This window comes from Nansenia antarctica, assembly GCF_963989245.1.
Source record: "Nansenia antarctica genome assembly, chromosome: 6".
NCBI classification, from domain to species: domain Eukaryota; kingdom Metazoa; phylum Chordata; class Actinopteri; order Argentiniformes; family Microstomatidae; genus Nansenia; species Nansenia antarctica.
Window position 1 is genome coordinate 4,760,615 of NC_137676.1, and position 19,169 is coordinate 4,779,783.

The following is a 19,169-nucleotide window of genomic DNA, read 5'->3' on the forward strand; positions in this document are numbered from 1 at the left end:
TGTAACATGTACTATTCCTTTTGATGTTTCTGTGCTGTCCTTTGATGCTGACTGGTGAAGATCGCCTTACAGGTTTGTAACACATGCTTACTAATCATGTGCGCATGCACGCACACACGCACACGCACACGCACACACACACACACACACACACACACACACACACACACACACACACACACACACACACACACACACACACACACACACACACTTTGGCTCCAGAGTCAGAGTTTGCAATCAGTAATGGCTTGCATGGTTTCATCTAACAGACTCAGGAAGACCATATGACCCATAGTTACACATAGGCGAGTTATCCTCGATCTGTTGTGGGGTTTTCGTACATTGCTTTACCTCATCCAGAGACCATTAAATTCACCCAAATTAAAAATGGGTTAGATGGCTCATTGTGCTGTGAGGTCTACGGGCCAGCCTGTAATCCACGATTCGGATTGGTTTGAAAAGTCACTGAAATTAACTTTATCCGTGCCATGATCCAGCTGTGACTGATGGATAGAACATTCGCTTACTTGTATTGTAAATGTATTTGTTGTGAATCGCTTTGGATAAATGGCGTCTGCTAAATGCCAAAAATGTCAAAAACACCCCAATGGAATTTGGGTGAATTATACCTTTAACCTAACCGTAACCACCAGGATGAAAACATGAAACTGACCTTAGATCAGTGTGTAGGGTGCAGCCTCTCCCTCCTCTGTGGGGGCATCTGATCTGGGACAGGATGTGTCGCATCCTCAACATCCTGCTGGCCCTGCTGAGCCGCTTCCTGTTTGCGGTCCACGGCGTGGTGACCGTGTGGCGTGTGGTCGTGGTCAAAGGGGAGCCCCTCTATTGGCTGCTGCTGACAGGCGTGGCTCTGCTGGGGGTGGAGATAGCCGTCACCATCAGGTTCACCAAAAACGCGGAGTGGAAATGGTAAATGACAAATCCACATATAACTGTACCAATCAATAATACATTGTATTAAATTAATCAAATATGTCACATACAGTACATTACTATTTACCAACGTATTGTATATGTTACGGTACATGAGGGAATAGGGTACATGTGGGAAAACTAGGGTTAGGGTTAGGTGCTACGTCGACTTGGTACATGCTGGCATGTCTAACCCTAACCCTAACCCTAACCCTAACCGTAGCACCCTAGCACCTAACCCTAACCCTAATCCTAACCCTAACCCTACCCCTACCCCTACCCCTAACCCTGACCCTAACCGTAGCACCCTAGCACCTAACCCTAACCCTAGTTTTCCCACATGTACCGTGTTCCCACATGTACCGTAACATATACACTTGATATCTACAGGGCTATACTCTCACGATCTACAGTACCCACACATTGTGTGTGTCAGCATTACTTTACTTGATTTAGTTAAATGTATTTACATTCAAGGGACAATGCACTTAGATCAGTGTTGCTGTAAATGCTGTAAAAGTTTCAACCAGAAAGCTAATTCCCTGTGCAGGTAGTTAAGAACAATTATAAGAAACATACACATGAAATACATACAAACATTACCCACTATGCACCATTTATAGCAGTGTTTCCCTAAATAGTAGGCTGGCATGCATTTATTATAATTGATACACTCTCAAGTTCTTTATACAGTAGGTCAAGTACTCGACTGTGACATTATTCTGTTTATCCTAAAAGCATCCTCTCTGTCTGAATATAAGTGGGCATACTTTCACTGTCTACACTACGATGGCAGACTGTTAGTTAGCACCTCCCTTTCTGCACTGTGTTCATTATCTTCACTGCTCTGAATCTTTTTGCCTGATTGGAAAAGAAATAATCTAACAACCCCTAGGTTACAGAGCAATTGTAATAATGATTAGCCCAGACAATTGAACTGATTAATTTCATAGCAAATGTTATTTTCCTTTCCTGTTCATGTTGCGATAAATTTAATTTGTTAGATAGATAAAACATTAGCTATTCACCCTGTTGGCCTGCCCTCCTAGAATCGGTGTCTTTCGTTAATTCCTTGTCTTTGTACTTGCACTACTCTGCCAATGACAATTAAATTGAATCGGAATCGGAATCTTTTTCAATGGGTTTAATAGGCTAGGTGCACGATCTCACTACTTCCTGAAAGGCAACTGGTATGAACATATTGGTCTCACTCTATTGGTTTAATTTATTAATCAGCTGTGCGGTAAACCGTTGGAACACACAGTGCACAGCTGATTAATCAATTAAACCAATAGAGTGAGACAGGATATGTTCATACCAGTTGCCTTTCAGGAAGTAGGGAGATCGTGCACCTAGCCTATTGACGGTTTGAGGGGTTGTAGTCTTCTCCAGTAGCAGGGGAGAGGTAGGGTTGCCAACTGTCCCGTATTTAGGGCTGGGTGAACATACAGGACCTCGCTTGTCCCGTATATTCATCCAATCACAGGCCCCCTCATGGGTACGTATCTCTCAAATGCGCCAATTCCTGCAAACCCCCCCCCCCCCGACTGGAAGGGCAAGCCATCTTTTGTCCCGTATTAATTTTTGGTAGAGAGAAAGTTGGCAACCCTAGCTTGGATGGTGGTGACGAGAGATAATTACAGAGGCTTAACACAGAGACACAGGGAAAAAACTGTTTTCCTGGTGTATTTATACAACAAAGGGTAAACATAAAATGTATCAACTTCAAAGGAACAGGCTGAGCTCACACAACTTAAAACTGATACATCAACTGAAAAGGGTTGAACTGGTTCGGTTCAGCTTGGTTCGGTTTCGTTCAGTTCAGTTCCGTTCAGTTCAGTTCAGTTCGGCTCAGTTCAGTTCAATTCAGTTCAGTTCAATTCAGTTCAGTACAATTCAGTTCTTCGGAGCACGTGGCTACCACCCTCCTGCCTGGAAGCTACAAACAATATTGAGGCTGAGGCTTAAATGTCCAATGCCAGAGTGGCCTTAAGACTTAACTGGCCTCAGGTGTGCCAATTACTGCAGCCTAACTTGTTGGCTGCAGTCTTCGTGGAAACATGCTGGCTTCTGGGGCGGGACTTCAGCCCCAATCAGGAGTATTCCCTGGGCCCAAATAACTACTGACCTCATGACTGGTTGAACTGGTTGATTTACAAGCCACTGCCTGAGGTGGTGAGAGGCAGATATTGTAATACACAAAAAAATCTCTCCTCTCTCGCTGTTATCTCATATCTCTCCCTTTCTCTCATAAAACACTTGTCTCTCTCGTTTCTCTCTCTCACACATGTTTTTAATTAAGAACAGATCGGTCTCTGCCTTTCTCACTCGCTGAGAGCGCTCTAGGCCTGCTCCCCGTGACACATCAGCTATGCGTGTTTCGCTCCATCTCTCTATTTCTCTATCTCCGTCCCCTCTTTTCTCACTTAATAAACTCACTCTCTTTCTTTCTGTGGCACAATCTTCCAGCCCCAGTCCTTCCTCGCCAGTAACTGAAAGAGACTCGCTCCGGGCCTGAGCTGAATTAGCATAACCTAGAGCCGACCTCTATCACACACACTCTTCGAAAGGATGTCAGGAAAATTATGTAATTGCCGATTCAGAACATGTTGTGACTGAAGCTTACTCCAGGCCTCTCTTTCTCTCTCTCTCTCTCTCTCTCTCTCTCTCTCTCTCTCTCTCTCTCTCTCTCTCTCTCTCTCTCTCTCTCTCTCTCTCTCTCTCTCTCTCTCTCTCTCTCTCTCTCTCTCTCTCTCTCTCTCTCTCTCTCTCTCTCTCTCGGTCTCTCTCTCTCTCTCGGTCTCTACCCCGGTCTCACTTTGATGTTCTCTCTTCACGCAGAAGGCTTTGCACTGTCAAGTGGGATTTGCATACACAATGAGAATAATTGCCCCTCTCTGAAATGGGACACTTCTTTTGGAAAAGGGTTTCTTTTTTTTATTTTTATATAGATTTTTTTTTAAACTGAGTGGACAGAAAAAAATGTGTGATTGTCGATAAAAATAGAGCTTCCTCCTCCTACTCCCTCTCTCGGCTTCCTGCGTTTTAGGTTTTCCCCCATGGTGTTTCTGTACCTCAGTACCGTCATCCCCTCCATTTGGTTCCTGGAGCTCAACCTGCTGCAGTCCAAACTGCCTGTCAACGTCTCCTCAGGCTCTGAGTTTCATCTGCTGACTCACATCCCCATCGCAGCGGTAGGTGTCGCACCATAAACCTTCCTCCCCTCCTCCTCCTTCTCCGCCGCCTCCCCCCCTGGCACATTTAACCAGATGGAACAGATAAGATGTAGATATGGGGGAATAAAAAAAAGTCTTAGTAGGAAATGTAACTGACACTCTCTAAATACTCTCAGATCTAGCCCTCACGTGGAGTGGACTCCTTTCTTTCTCTTTTAAAGAAAGTTTTGGAATTGTTCAAGCATAGTCATCCAACCATTCAATTACTCAACATAACACAACAATCATGAATATGCATCTCCTTCTCTCATGGAGTTTCCTCTCATGTAGGATTGGGAGCATCTTGCCCCCTAGCTCTGTTTGATGTTTGCAGAGTGATACGTGTTTTTTTTTATCTTGAGAGATTGGGAACTAGGAGTTTGGATGACATATAATCAACAGTTAAAGTCAGGATAGACTCACTCTTTGTCCTTGGTTTGTCCCTTACGTGTGATTTTGTCTCATGGCTCTGGGGTGATGATGGGGGGTTGATGGTGATGAAGGTCGCTGGTTCGATCTCCGCCCCAGGAGGGAGCTGCTTGTGCCCTTGAGCAAGGCACTTAACCCCTAATTGCTCCAGTGGCGTCGACTATGGCAGAATCCCCCCCCCCCAAGAAAATACCCCCAAAAAATACCCCCCCCAAAAAAAACTAATTCCAACAATTGATTGACAAGTTGATTGCACGGCAAATAAAACATTATTATTATGATGTGTTAACTGACACAGGGCATTGTCCAGCTGGACCCAGAGAACTGGGCCGCGGGCCTGGAGCAGACCATGCTGATCGTCCTGGTGCTGGGCCGCTGGCTGATGCCCAAGGGGGACATGTCCCGCGACCAGCTCTCCCAGCTCCTCATGGTTTACGTCGGCCTGGGCGCCGACATCCTCGACATCTTCGACACCTTCAAGGAACCCGAGGTCAAGACCAACCGGGCCGTCATCCTCGTGGGCTTGGCCCTCTTCTCCTGGGCCCTCATGCAGTTCCCGTTGGTCCTGACCCAGACCGGCCCCCCTCCCCCCAACAAGTGCCAGATCCAACAACCCAACAACCAACCCTCTCCTGGGGGAAGCTTGGGTGGTGAGGAAGACGTGCCTGGAGCTTCCCCCTCACCCTCCTCCGCCTCCTCCTGCCCCTGCCCCTGCTCCCCCTCCTCCTCCTCCTCCTCCTCCCCCCCCTCCTCCCCCTCGTGCTGCTCCAGTGAGGTGTGGAGCCTGTTGCTGACGGTGGGGCTCCAGGATGGACCCTTCCTAATCTTCCGCCTCTACCTCATGATCCGGGAGAACGTCCTCAACCAGCTGATGATCTTCTTCACCTGCAAGAACATCCTCATCGTCCTTCTGGAGGTCTACAGGATCCTGGTGGTGCAGTGTGAACAGCACATGGGGCCGGGTGGGCTGGAGAGCTGCTCTGAGATGCCGTGGTGCCGTACTGCTGAGGAGGGGAATGGGAAGGCGGGGGGCGATGAGGAAGGGGAGGGAGAGAGGGGGAGTACTCCAGCATAACATTATTCTGTTTATCCTAAAAGCAGCCTCTCTGTCTGAATATCAGTTGGCATACTTTCACTGTCTACACCACGATGGCAGGCTGTTAGTTAATACCTCCTTTTCTGCACCGTGTTCATTATCTTCACTGCTCTGAATTTCAGTGTGGAAAGAAAATTATGAAAAACAATCTAACAACCCCAAGGTTACAGAGCAATTGTACTAATGATTTGCCAACACAATTGAACAATTTGAACTGCTGCGATAAATTACATTTGTTAGATAGAAAACATTAGCTATTCACCCTGTTGGCCTGTCCTCCTATCATGGCAGTCTGTTTCAATGGGTTGAATTGAGGGTTTTAGGGGCTGTAGTCTTCTCCAGGTTGTAGCAGGGCAGAGGAAGGGTTGCCAACTGTCTCGCATTAGCAGTATTTTAGGCTGGATGAATTTGAATTGATTTTGTATTCTGCTGCAATGCCAATGTCAAAGAACCTGAACCTGAAGAATTTTACTCTGTGTACCCGTACATGAGGTAATAAAAGCAATCTGATTCTGATCCTGATATTGTCTGGGGACTTTCCTCCCTTGTCCCGTATATTTATCCAATCACAGGCCCCCTCATGTGTATGTGCAGCCTAACGGCGCCAATTCCTGCAACCCCCCCCCCCCGCCCCGTGCAGGGGAATGCCATCTTTTGTCCCATATTTGGTAGTGAGAAAGTTGGCAACCCTAGTCACAGGGTTTGGCAGCACGGAGGGAGGTGATGAGAGATAATTACAGAGGCTTAAACACAGAGGCACAGGGTGAATCCAGTCAGGGCAGGGTTGTGTGATGAACCAATGGGCCTGCCATGCCAGGGGAGATGGACCAATGGGCCTGCCATGCCAGGGGAGATGGACCAATGGGTCTGCCATGCCAGGGGAGATGGACCAATGGGCCTGCCATGCCAGGGGAGATGGAGTAGCTGGCTGCGTCGATCATTTTGGGTTGCGTTGCTCAATGGCCCCCCAGCTCACAGATCCACCAGCCCCACAGCCCACAGATCCACCAGCCCCCCAGCCCACAGATCCACCAGCCCCCCAGCCCACAGATCCACCAGCCCCACAGCCCACATATCCACCAGCCCCACAGCCCACAGATCCACCAGCCCCCCAGCCCACAGATCCACCAGCCCCCCAGCCCACAGATCCACCAGCCCCCCAGCCTATGCACTTTGAGAATTGTGTTTCAATCAATTGAAATGATCCGAAGCTGAATGTCTCTTTGTGTAAAAGTTCAACTTGGAAAGGGGAATTGACTGACCAGCTGTGTGTGTGAGTGTGTGTGTGTGTGAGGGGTGGGGGGGGGGGGGGGGGGGGGGCTGGTGTGCCAGGCTCTTATCAGGCCCAGCAGTGCTGACCGGGGCCAGGCCTGGGTGGGACAGGGCAGGGCGGGGCGCTCTTTGAACAGGCCCAGCAGTGCTGACCGGGGCCAGGCCTGGGTGGGACAGGGCAGGGCGGGGCGCTCTCTGAACAGGCCTGTCGCAGGCTGGCTCCTCCAGGGGAGATAACTTTGTTCTGGGCTCGGAGAGATGACATCATGACATCATGACGGATGACGGACGAAGATGTGGCCGCAGGAGCAGGAAGTGTACGCATGCACGCACAAATGCACACCTGTGTGTGTACACAATACACCTGTGTGTGTACACAATACCTATTAACCTTAACATGGGAAATTATGGGAGAAAAGGGGTGAATTGTATTGTATGTATTTGTATGGGGGATTTCACAAAGGGAGGGTTATTTAAAAGGCAGACCAGGGATGCAAGTTAGCCATGTCATATTGAACAAGTCAAGGAATGCCTTTCCATTGACTGCTCTACAGCATAGAGAAAAACAAAAACATCTGGATCTTTTGGGAGAACTATTGGAGGTTCATTCAACCAATCTCTAAAGACAAGGACCAATATCAATCTGTAAGTCAGACAATTAGCTGTATATATCTTTAATGAGGAAATTCCTCTCGTATTACATGTCTTAATTCCTTTTTTGTACATCAGATTTTTAAGGATTTTGGGGGAATTTTTGGGATCATCACAACGATGTTTTATCCTGTTGCATATTTGTAATACATTTGGGTTTAATTCAAAGATTAAATAACCGTTGCTGTTTAAATGTAGTGACCATTAACCTTAACATGTAAAACTTACCAGCAGTAACTGAGAAGCATGGAGAAACTGAGAGACTGAGAAAGCTTCGACTTCAGCTAAAAGCTTCACTATGAGCCAGCATGATGATAGCTGTACAACATGATAATAATAATAATAATAATAATAATAATACTTTTTATTTGTATTGCACTTTTCATTCAAAATAATCTCAGAGTGCTACAGAGAGAAAACAACAACAACAACAACAACAACAACAACAACAACAACAACAACCGTAAAAACATAATAAGTTAAAAACAAAACAACCTAAAAACATAATAAGTTAAAAACATAATAAAAAACTAACAAAATAAATCACAAGAATGAACACAGGTTCAGCAGTCAAAGGCCATTTTGAATAAAAAGGTTTTTAGGCCTGTCTTAAAAGAGTCCAGGCTCTGTACTGCCCTTAACTGGCTAGGAAGGCTGTTCCACAGGCACGGCGCAGCCGAGCAGAAGGCTCGGTCCCCCATGGTGCGGAGCCTGGTATTGGGGACCTGAAGGAGGAAACATGAATACTGTGAAAGTATGTAACATTCATATGTAACATGTACTATTCCTTTTGATGTTTCTGTGCTGACCTTTGATGTTGACTGGTGAAGATCACCTTACAGGTTTGTAACACATGCTTACTAACCGCACACACTCGAACGCTTGCACGCACAGACACACACACACACACACACTCTCTCTCTCTCTCACTCACACACACACACACACACACACACACAGACACACACACACACACACACACACACGCGAAGACAGACACACACACACACACACAGACGCGCTCGCGCGAAGACAGACACAGACACACACACACACACACACACACACACACACACGAAGACAGACACAGACACAGACACACACAGACACACACACACACACACACACACACACACACACACGGCTCCACTCAGAGTTTGCAATCATTAATGGCTTGCATGGTTACATCTAACAGACTCAGGAAGACCAACATATAAATTACCCATAGTTACACATAGGTGAGTTATCCTCGATCTGTTGTGGGGTTTTCACGATTCGGATTGGTTTGAAAAGTCATTGCTTCTTTCGTGTAACGTCAGAGGTCCAACTCAGTGTCGCGTAGCCATGCCCGCATCTCTGGTTCTAAGTCGAAGAGGCTGGCTTCTGAGGGTGGTCTATATAAGGGGCAGATGGTGATTATATGGTCGGCGGTCTGCTCTGGGTCACCGCACTCGCATGCCGCACTGTCCACCAGGCCCCACGCCTTCATTGATGTTTTAAAGCGACCGACACCAGTTCGTAGACGGTTCAGTATGGTCCATTGCCGGCGTGGTAGGTCGTCTCCTCCAATGGCACCATCTCCTGGGTCCCAGATGTAGCGGTGGATTCGGGAGGGCACGGCTGACTCCCACTCCTGCTTCCAAGCTGCTGCCAACCATGCATCTCTGGAGATGTCCTCAGAGGTGGAGTTGAGCATGTCTTGGGCTGCCTTGTTGTAAGGGTGGCGGGTCTTGAGTCTGCTTGGAGGTGCTGGTGTTATTGTGGTGTTGTGCAGGATGTGCCAGTCATACTTTTGTGCCTTCCTGGCCAGGGCGAGGGTGGCAGCCTCCCGTCGGAGGCCGGCCGGTGCTATTCCCGCGAGGACTGGCAAGAGGGACACAGGGGTAGGCTTCAAGCATCCAGTTATTATTCTGAGGGAGGTATTGATAGCCACGTCGACCTTTCTCGCATGAGGGCTTCTGCTCCAGACTGGGGCGCAGTATTCCGCTGCAGAGAAGACCAGGGCTTGGGTGGATATTCTTAGCGTCATAGCGGAGGCTCCCCAGGTTGTACCAGCTAGGCGGCGGATCAGCGCGGCCCTGGATGTCACCTTGGCCTTGACTTCTTCCAGGTGTTGCTTGAAGGATAATGTCCGATCCAGACGCACTCCAAGGTACTTCGGGGCTTGCTGGACCTCCAGACATTTGTTGTCAACGCGCCTCTCAAGTTCCCTCCTGGCTTCTCTGGTGCTAAGGTGGTATGCCGCTGCGACTGTCTTTCCGACACTGAGTTGTAGACGCCACCTCCGAAGGTATGCTACCAGTGTGCCTATGTCTTCGTTAAGACCCTCTTCCATCGCCTTCCACGTTGGTTGGCTCAGCATGATGGCAAGATCGTCTGCGTAGCCATACTTTCTGGATGCTGTATCAGGTAGGTCGTGGATGTAAACGTTGAACAGCATCGGCGAGAGAACAGACCCCTGCAGTACCCCGTTCCTCAGTCTTCTGAGCCTACTGCACTGGCCACTGCTGGTCTGTAAGATGAAGCTGCGGTTGGAAAGTGTCTCCATGATGAACTTCACCATGTGGCGGTCCGGTATTGTCCTCAGCAGCTTCAGGTGGAGTCCCCGGTGCCACACGGTGTCGTATGCAGCAGTCAGATCCAGGTACACTACCCCAGCTTTCTCATTGTCCTGGAAGCTGTCCTCGATGTCCTGACAGAGTAGTGTTACCTGGTCAAAGTCATTGCAATTAACTTCATCCATGCTATGAACCAGCTGTGACTGATGGATAGAAGATTTGCTTACTTAGTCAAATGTATTTGTTGTAAATGGCGTCTGCTAAATGCCAAAAATGTAAAAAAAAAAACACAATGGAATTTGGGTGAATTACACCTTTAACCTAACTGTAACCACCATCAGGATGAACACATGAAACTGGTCTTAGATCAGTGTGTAGGGTGCAGCTTCTACCTCCTCTGTGGGGGCTTCCTGTTAAATACCGTATTGACTTCAAAATTCTGCTCCTCACTTTCAAGGCCCTTCACAATCTTGCACCCCCATATCTCTCTGAACTCCTTCACTCCTACACTCCCTCTCGCACTCTCCGATCCTCCACTGCCTTTCAACTCACTATACCTTCTGCCCGCCTGACTACTATGGGGTCTAGAGCCTTCAGTCACTCTGCCCCCCGTCTCTGGAACTCTCTCCCACAAGACATCCGCAATATTGACTCTCTACCCACCTTCAAATCCTGCCTGAAAACCCACCTTTTTAAATTGGCGTATTTTCAATTTTTAATTTCTTTCAAAGTTTTTTAAGTCTTTTATTTTACCTTGTTTTGTTTGTTTTTGTTTGTTTGAATCACTGTTTTAACCTGTTGCTTGTTTTTAACTTATGCTCTGTAAGGTGTCCTTGAGTGCTCTGAAAGGCGCCTATAAATAAAAGGCATTATTATTATTATTATTATTATTATTATTATTATCTGATCTGGGACAGGATGGGTCACGTCCTCGACATCCTCCTGGCCCTGCTGAGCCGTATCCTGTTCGTGCTCCACGGCGTGCTGACTGTGTGGCGCGTGGTCAAAGACACAAAGCAGCCCCTCTATTGGCTGCTGCTGATAGGCGTGGCTCTGTTGGGGGTGGAGATAGCCCTCACCATCAAGTTCACCCGCAAGGCAGAGTGGAAATGGTAAATGACAACTCTGTCGTGTTGGGTTCTTTCATAGACACGGACGACCAAGGTTATAAATGCAACTCAGATTTACTCAATATCATTTCCACAACCTCATACAGTTAGTCCGTAGCATCCTCTAACTCGCATGGCTTATCACGTCATGACGTCAGTTGTCCCTATGACTAACTTACACCACAAAATCCACATATACTGTACAATCAATAATACACTGTATTCAATGTATCAATATATCACTTACTGTAGAGTACATTACTATTTACCAACGTATTGTATGCAGCATTGATATCTACAGGGCTATACTCTTACGATCTACCAACACATTGTGTGTGTCAGCATTACTTGACTTGATTTAGTTTTAATTTACATTATACATTTAAGGGACCGTGCACATAGATCCGTGTTGCTGTATATGCTCCAGTTTCAACCAGAAAGCTAATTCCTTACCATACAAATAAAATATATACGAACATTACCCACTATGCACCATTTATAGCAGTGTTTCCTGGCATGCATTTATTATAATTGATACACTCTCAAGTTCTTTATACAGTAGGTCAAGTACTCGACTGTGACATTATTCTGTTTATCCTAAAAGCATCCTCTCTGTCTGAATATAAGTGGGCATACTTTCACTGTCTACACCACGATGGCAGACTGTTAGTTAGCACCTCCCTTTCTGCACTGGTGTTCATTATCTTCACTGCTCTGAATCTTTTTTGCCTGATTGGAAAATAAATAATCTAACAACCCCTAGGTTACAGAGCAATTGTAATAATGATTAGCCAAGACAATTGAACTTTTTAATTAATTAATTAAATATTAATTTCATAGCAAATCACAGAAAAAGGTGTGATTGTCGATAAAAATAGAGCTTCCTCCTCCTACTCCCTCTCGGCTTCCTGCGTTTTAGGTTTTCCCCCATGGTGTTTCTGTACCTCAGTACCGTCATCCCCTCCATTTGGGTCCTGGAGCTCAAGCAGCAGTCCAAACCTGTCAACTGCACATGCCCCAACACAACGGTAGGTGTCGCACCATAAACCTTCCTCCCCTCCGCCTCCCCCCCTGGCACATTTAACCAGATGGAACAGATAAGATAGATAAGATGGGTAGATATGGGGGAATAACAAAAGTCTTGGGAGGAAATGTAACTGACATATTGAGAAGAAGATCTCAGACACTTGTCTCAATACTCTCAGATCTAGTAGCCCTCAGTGAGACGCGTAGCCGAAGTGAGACGCGTGCTGAAGGCGGTGGACCCCAGGAAAGCCTCGGGGCCGGATGGGGTCCTGGGACGGGTGCTGAGGGACTGCGCCGACCAGCTGGCCGGGGTTTTCACCAACATCTTCAACCAGTCCCTGTCCCAGGCCACCATCCCAACCTGCCTGAAAACCTCAACTATCATCCCAGTCCCGAAGAAAAGCACGGTGAGCTGCCTAAACGACTACCGCCCGGTGGCACTCACACCTATCATCATGAAGTGCTTCGAGAAACTAGTCCGGGCCCACATACTCACACGCCTCCCGCCCAACCTGGATCCATACCAGTTCGCCTACAGAGCCCACAGGTCCACAGAGGACGCCATCGCGACGACTCTCCACGCCACTCTATCCCACCTGGAGAGGGGAAACAGCTATGCGAGACTGCTCTTTGTGGACTTCAGCTCCGCCTTCAACACCATCCTTCCAGACAGGCTAGTGACCAAACTACTAGACCTGGGTCTATCACACTCTATATGTGCATGGATCAAGGACTTCCTGACCGACCGCCCCCAGAGGGTGCGGGTGGGCCCCCACACCTCCACAGCCCTCAGACTCAGCACTGGGTCCCCCCAGGGCTGCGTGCTAAGCCCCATCCTCTACAACCTCTACACCTACGACTTCACCCCCGTCCACCCCAGCAACTCCATCGTAAAGTTTGCAGACGACACCACCGTGGTGGGATGCATCTCGGGGGGGGACGAGGCGGCGTACAGGGATGAGGTAGAGCAACTGAGCAAGCTGTGCAAGGTTAACAACCTGCTGCTGAACAAGTCAAAGACCCAGGAAACCATCGTAGACTTCAGGAGGAAAAAGTCTGAGATCCAGCCCCTGCTCATCGACGGAGAGAGCGTGGAGAGAGTCTCAACCCTCCGATTCCTGGGGGTGCACATGCAGGATGACCTGACCAGGAAGGACAACACAAAAGCCACCATCAAGAAGGCACAACAGCGGCTATACATCCTGAGAGTCCTCAGGAAGGAAGACAGCAAGCAGGAGATACTGGTGACCTTCTACCGCGGCGCAGTGGAGAGCATCCTCACCTACGGCATCTGCAACTGGTTCTCCAGCTGCACAACCGCGGAGAGAAATGCGCTACAGAGAGTCGTGAGAACAGCCCAGAAGATCACCGGCGCCCCCCTCCCCTCTCTGGAAGAGCTGTACAACACACGCTGTCTCAGGAAGGCCTCCAAGATCTCCAGGGACCCAACCCACCCTGGGTACGAACACTTTACCCGGCTGCCCTCGAAAAGGCGGTTCAGGACCATGGCCGCAAGGACAAACAGACTGAAGAACAGCTTCTACCCCAGGGCCGTCCAGGCCCTGAACACAGCAAAGACCTAGGTTCTGGGCCCTGGACAGTCTGGACGGATTGATGGCAGCTGCTGGACTGAAAAAATAAGGTGTAGTGCTGAGGCACAAATATGTACATTTCAAGCCTGCAAACTGCGACACTTTAAATAAATGTGCAATAACACTATGTGCAATATGACAACCCTAGTCGTCTATCTGTACAGTATAGTATAGTGGATAGTGTACATAGCCTTTATTTATGTAAACCAGCACCTTCCCTTCTTGTGTTTTTTTAAAGTGTTTTTTAAAGTTTTTTTTTTCTTTTTTTTTTTTCTTTCCTAGCACCAGGGGAGCCACCCCTCCTAAATGTCATTGTTTGGTACCTGTACTGTAGCAATGACAATAAAGACCATTCATTCATTCATTCATTCATTCACGCAGAGTTTCCTTTCTTTAAAAAAACAAATCTGTTTATTGGGTTTTAGAATTGTTCAGCACAGTCATCCAACCATTCAATTACTCAACATAACAAAACAATCATGAATATGCATCCTCCTCGTCCCATGGAGTTTGGACGAGGAGTAATCAACAGTTAAAGTCAGGATAGACTCACTCTTTGTCCTTGGTTTGTCCCTTACATGTGATTTTGTCTCAAGGCTCTGGGGTGATGATGGGGGGGTTAAGGTGATGAAGGTCGCTGGTTCGATCCCCGCCCCAATTAACTCCTAATTGCTCCAGTGGCGCCGACTATGGCTGACCCTGTGCCTAGAGCAAAAACACCCCCCAAATTCCAACAATTGATCGACAAGTTGATTGCACGGCAAAATAAAACATTATTATTATTATTATGTGTTAACTGACACAGGACAATGGCCAGGTGGACATTGACAAGCTGGACTTAGACTGGGTCGCGGGCCTGGAGCAGACCATGCTGATCGTCCTGGTGCTGGGCCGCTGGTTGATGCCTAAGGGGCACATGTCCCGCGACCAGCTCTCCCAGCTCCTCATGATGTACATCGGCCTGGGCGCTGACATCCTCGACATCTTCGACACCTTCAGGCAACCGAACGTCAAGTCCGAGCGGGACGTCATCATCGTGGGTCTGTTCCTCTGCTCCTGGGCCCTCATGCAGTTCACGTTGGTCCTGACCCAGACCGGCCCCCCTCCCCCCAACAAGTGCCAGATCCAACAACCCACCACCGCTTCCCAGTGGGGACACACACACTCTCCTGGGGGAAGCTTGGGTGGCGTGGAAGATGTGCCTGGAGCTTCCCCCTCCTCCCCCTCCTCCCCCCCCTCCTCCTCCTCCTCCCCCCTCTCCTCCTCCTCCTCCTCCTCCTATCCCTCGTGCTGCTCCAGTGAGGTGTGGAGCCTGTTGCTGTTGGTGGGGCTCCAGGATGGACCCTTCCTAATCTTCCGCCTCTACCTCATGATCTGGGAGGTCCGCACCCAGCAGATGATCTTCTTCACCTGCAAGAACATCCTCATCGTCCTGCTGGAGGTCTACAGGATCCTGGTGGTGCAGTGTCAACTGGACAAGCGGACATGCTGTGGTGGTATTACTGCTGAGGAGGGGAGAGTGTAGGCGGGGGAGGATGAGGAAGGGGAGAGAGGGGAGGGAGAGAGGGGAGAGCAGAGATGCCAAGCAGAGGGTGAAGGGGTAGGAGAGATAGATGGAGATAGATAGAGAGAAGGGTAGAGGGGGGGAGAGAGAGAGAGAGAGAATGAGAATTAGATTAAAAGTCAGAGATGTTGCCAGATACAGAGAATCTGAGACGCAAGAGTGGAAATAATAATTAATTATCAATGAAAATTATGAAAAACAATCCAACAACCCCAAGGTTACAGAGCAATTGTACTAATGATTTGCCAACACAATTGAACAATTTCCTGCTGCGATAAATTACATTTGTTAGATAGAAAACATTAGCTATTCACCCTGTTGGCCTGTCCTCCTATCATGGCAGTCTGTTTCAATGGGTTGAATTGAGGGTTTTAGGGGCTGTAGTCTTCTCCAGGTTGTAGCAGGGCAGAGGAAGGGTTGCCAACTGTCTCGTATTAGCAGTATTTTAGGCTGGATGAATTTGAATTGATTTTGTATTCTGCTGCAATGCCAATGTCAAAGAACCTGAACCTGAAGAACTTCTCTGTGTACACTACTCTGTGTACCCGTACATTAGGTACTAAAAGCAAACCTGATTCTGATCTCTCTTGTCCCGTATATTTATCCAATCACAGGCCCCCTCATGTGTATGTACAGCCTAACGGCGCCAATTCCTGCAACCCCCCACCCACCCCACCCCGTGCAGGGGAATGCCATCTTTTGTCCCGTATTTGGTAGTGAGAAAGTTGGCAACCCTAGTCACAGGGTTTGGCAGCACGGAGGGAGGTGATGAGAGATAATTACAGAGGCTTAAACACAGAGGCACAGGGTGAATCCAGTCAGGGCAGGGTTGTGTGATGGACCAATGGGCCTGCCATGCCAGGGGAGATGGACCAATGGGCGTGCCATGCCAGGGGAGATGGAGTAGCTGGCTGTGTCGCTCATTTTGGGTTGCGTTGCTCACTGGCACCCCCCCGCCACCGATCCACCAGCCCCACAGATCCACCAGCCCACCGATCCACTGGTCCCCCCCCCCACCGATCCACCAGCCCGACAGCCCATCCACCGGCCCATCCACCGGCTCCCCAGCCCACAGATCGACCGGCCCATCCCCAGCTCACAGATCGACAGGCCCCACAGCCCACAGATCGACCGGCACCACCCACAGCCCACAGATCGACCGGCACCATCCACCGGACCGGCCCCTGCAGCCCACTGATCGACCCGGTGCTTCAGGTGGCCAGTCAGTCTGCTACTGTGTCCAACAAAGGGTTAACATAAAATTGATAAACTTCAAAGTAACAGGGACTAGCCTCACACAACTTAAAACTGATAAATCAACAGAAAAGGGTTGAACCGGTTCAGAGGTGTTGGTTCATATCAGAGGTGTTGCTAGACGTCAAGAGAGCCTGGAGCGCCGTGAGGATCGCATGATTTATCAGTTGTTTGGGGGGGGGGGGGGGGGGCGGAGTAGGGGGGGAGAGTGGGGGGGCGGGTGTGTGTGTGTGTGGGGGGGGGGGGGGTGAACACATCTGCCATCTCTATTACCTCCCCCCAGTTCAATAGCGCACCAATGAGTCATTTATATTTTTGACATTTAGCAGACGCCTTTATCCAAAGCAACTTAATAACAAGTACATTTGTCTAAGTAAGTGAATCATTCATCCATCAGTCATCGCAAGAGAACGTAATCTACGCTTGGGCCAGTGGCTATTAGCAGTAATAAGGCTAGAAGAAATCATGTTTAAAATATATTTTGTTTACAGTACAGAGACTGTACGGGGGGGGGGGGGGGTAGAGGGGATGAAGAGGTCTCAGGAGGGACAGTTAAGGTGTAGCCAGAAGAGATGGAGGTCTTTAGTCTACGGCGGAAGATATGGGGTGAAGATTGGTAGTCCTGAGAGCAGAGTTCCCAGACCATTGAACTAGAGTCCCTGAGGATCCCAGATGAGATTATGATGAGATGAGATTATGATAAAAACTCATGATAAGAGTGGGAGATGGAGGTAGATTACCTCACGATGTCTTTACACTGACATACAAAAGGCTGATATAGTGTCAGTTCACTAAGATCACTATGACCTAAAGTCACACCTGTAAATATCTCTGTTTATGTTGAATGGTTATATGTAGTGTTACTGTATTACTAAGATCAAAAATCAACCAATGAAAATGTTTTTATATGTTTAACATCTAAAAAAAGAATCATGTTGTCACATGGTTAGTTCCCGTCATACCCCATCCAGAGCCCTTAGGTCAGCTGAACAACTGCTGCTGGAGGTCCCTAGGACCAGACTCAAAATGAGAGGGGATAGAGCCTTCTCTAAAGCAGCCCCGAGGCTCTGGAATAGCCCCCCCCCCCCACATCAGATCCGCCCAGAGCATTTAAAAAAATTAGCAAAAACTCACCCTTTTTCCCTGGCCTTTGACCTGAGGTGAGCCTGCCTCCTGACACTGCACTTTTTGTACTTTTATTTCTGCACTTGTATTTTGTATTTGCTTGTTTTTAGTGTATTTTTATCTGTTGTTTCTCTTTTACTAGTGTTTTCTGTTAAGCACTTTGGGCGGCTGTTTTGTCGTTGTAAAATGTGCTGTATAAATAAAAATGACTTACTTACTTACTTACTTAGTTGTGATATCATGGAATATATTACATATTCATCATGTTTTAAATCCTGCATGCATGCGTGTGATTGGGTTCTTTATCATGTTAGTAGTGGTGGTATGTTTTGATGATGATTGCTGATGATAATTGATGATGACGATGTTATGATGAATCGCTAGAGTCATAAAAAAACCATAACACTCATCATGTTCATCGCAGCTTCAAACCAACTGTAAAATAGATGGGTTGTGTTGTTTGTAATACGCAAAGGTTTGATTGTCCTTTCTTTTACCTCCATTAGATGGCAGTGTTGGCCAAAGTTAAACAAACCCCCAACAACACAACTGTTTATTAAATTAAAACATATACATATGTCATTGAGGCAGATAACATTCTGGGCACGGTAGCCGTAGCACTCGTAAGCAGAGCAGGTACGGCCGACGTTGTACTTGAGCACTCTCCACAGACTTGACGTCCCTCCTTCAGGTCTACAGGAAAAATGTCGTGGTAAGTCAGGCAGTTTATAAGCAAAGGTTCATGCTCTTAATAGTCTGCTATAAATACATAAATCAAGGCCAAGCAAGAGGGGAACAGACAACAGGCAGGGAACAGACAGCAAGAAGGCTTTGTCTGGTCCGATCATATCTTTATCCTATGAGCACCAGTAATAATAACATGCCGTTTAGCTAACGCTTTTATTCAAAGCGAATCACATTGCAATGAGTGCATTATATTTCAGTACATATGGTCCCAGCAGGAATCGAACCCACGACCTAAGCGTTGTTAGCGCCGTGCTCTACCGACTCAGCCACAGAGGACCACGACCAGTAGATCATGGTAGTTAGTAGAGTAGCTCAAGCTCATGTTAGCTCATTTATTAGCTCTAGCTCTGGTAGATCAACTTCCCCATCAACATGAGATGATATCGTTAGATGTCAATCAACGGAATTAGGCACTTTTGTCGTATAGGAGGCTATGATACTCAAACATGTCAAAGGGGAGGAGACTATGATACTCAAACATGTTAAAGACCCTCCGTCATACCAGCGTCACGTGTACTTGTACATCAAGCCGCCGCCTCACGCTACGGAAACAGGAGATAAGTTCCTGCTCCTATGGACCATTAGGCTCGAGAAC

At 47.9% G+C, this 19,169-nt stretch overlaps 2 protein-coding genes across 2 annotated transcripts; both read left to right on the forward strand.

Moving 5' to 3' along the window:
* Positions 1–739: 739 nt before the first annotated feature.
* On the forward strand, positions 740–5,655 carry LOC308159709 (transmembrane protein 26-like; the record flags this gene model as incomplete). The annotated part of the gene is made up of 3 exons (XM_080533524.1): positions 740–933; positions 3,986–4,130; positions 4,879–5,655. 3 exons carry the CDS (start codon positions 740–742, stop codon positions 5,653–5,655), a joined length of 1,116 nt encoding a protein of 371 aa, XP_080389650.1.
* A 5,420-nt stretch (positions 5,656–11,075) lies between these two features.
* Positions 11,076–16,646, forward strand: LOC308159710 (transmembrane protein 26-like; the record flags this gene model as incomplete). The annotated part of the gene is made up of 5 exons (XM_080533525.1): positions 11,076–11,269; positions 12,186–12,294; positions 14,690–15,000; positions 15,184–15,380; positions 16,420–16,646. 5 exons carry the CDS (start codon positions 11,076–11,078, stop codon positions 16,644–16,646), a joined length of 1,038 nt encoding a protein of 345 aa, XP_080389651.1.
* Positions 16,647–19,169: the final 2,523 nt, after the last annotated feature.